This window comes from Apaloderma vittatum, unplaced genomic scaffold (assembly GCF_000703405.1).
Source record: "Apaloderma vittatum isolate BGI_N311 unplaced genomic scaffold, ASM70340v1 scaffold25780, whole genome shotgun sequence".
Classification (NCBI taxonomy): Eukaryota; Metazoa; Chordata; class Aves; order Trogoniformes; family Trogonidae; genus Apaloderma; species Apaloderma vittatum.
Window position 1 is genome coordinate 2479 of NW_009693216.1, and position 759 is coordinate 3237.

General features: G+C 63.4%; 1 protein-coding gene across 1 annotated transcript in view; it reads right to left on the minus strand.

The window, feature by feature from the left end:
* The window catches only part of LOC104280612 (acetyl-CoA carboxylase 2-like), a gene marked incomplete at its 5' end in the record, with an annotated part of 2890 nt that extends 2152 nt beyond the window's left edge, over nt 1-738 (minus strand). Inside the window, 2 exons of the mRNA XM_009878314.1 lie at nt 107-245; nt 698-738. Coding sequence (XP_009876616.1) covers nt 107-245; nt 698-738 — 180 coding nt within the window. The remainder of the gene's footprint in view (nt 1-106; nt 246-697) is intronic.
* Nucleotides 739-759: the final 21 nt, after the last annotated feature.

Here is a 759-nt window from a genome sequence, read left to right on the forward strand (position 1 = left end):
AGAGACCCCCCGCAGCCCAGGCAGCAGCGCGGGGGAAGCGGAAGGGCTGCACCAGCTCAGCCCCAGGGCAGGGAACGTCCCTCACTGGGCTGCTTTTAGGAATTACCCGCGTTAGCCTTGAGGTCTTCAGGGGTGACCATGACCACGAAGCGGATGGCGCGCTCGTTGCGGAACATCTCGTAGGCCCACCGGCGGATGGAGCGCATGCACTTGACGGCGGCGATGCCGTTGTTGGCAATGAGGACCTGGGGGGACGGGGGACACGTGGTGCCAGGCTGCAGCCTCTCCTTGCCGCGAGGGTGCAGGGCAGGGTGCGCAGCCCCACGACGGAGGTGGCGAGCAAAGCAGGGCAGCTGTGCTAACAGCGGCACTTTGGGACAGTCAGTTGTACGTGATAGTAGAGCAGGAGGTTCTTTAACAGCAGCTCTGATGCCTGGCACTGGGGCTAACGAAGGACAGGACTTTGGCCTTTGTTTGTGCCGGCCACGCAAAGCTCCTGCGAGCGGCCAACGTGCAAGGAAGGACGGCGTTGGGAGGGTTTCCCCTCCCAGAAGCTGGGAGACGAACCACCCCAGGCTGCCCCAGACTGTCACTGGTCCAAGCCTGGTGGGCACAGGGGACTTGGGCAATGGATGCTGTCATGAAAAGCAACAACCCACCACCCCCAGGCAAAGGCAAGGGCGTGGGAGGACAAGACCTTCTCGATGACGCGGTTGCCCCCGAAGCGAGTGACGAACTCTGCGGGCGAGGCGACAGTGA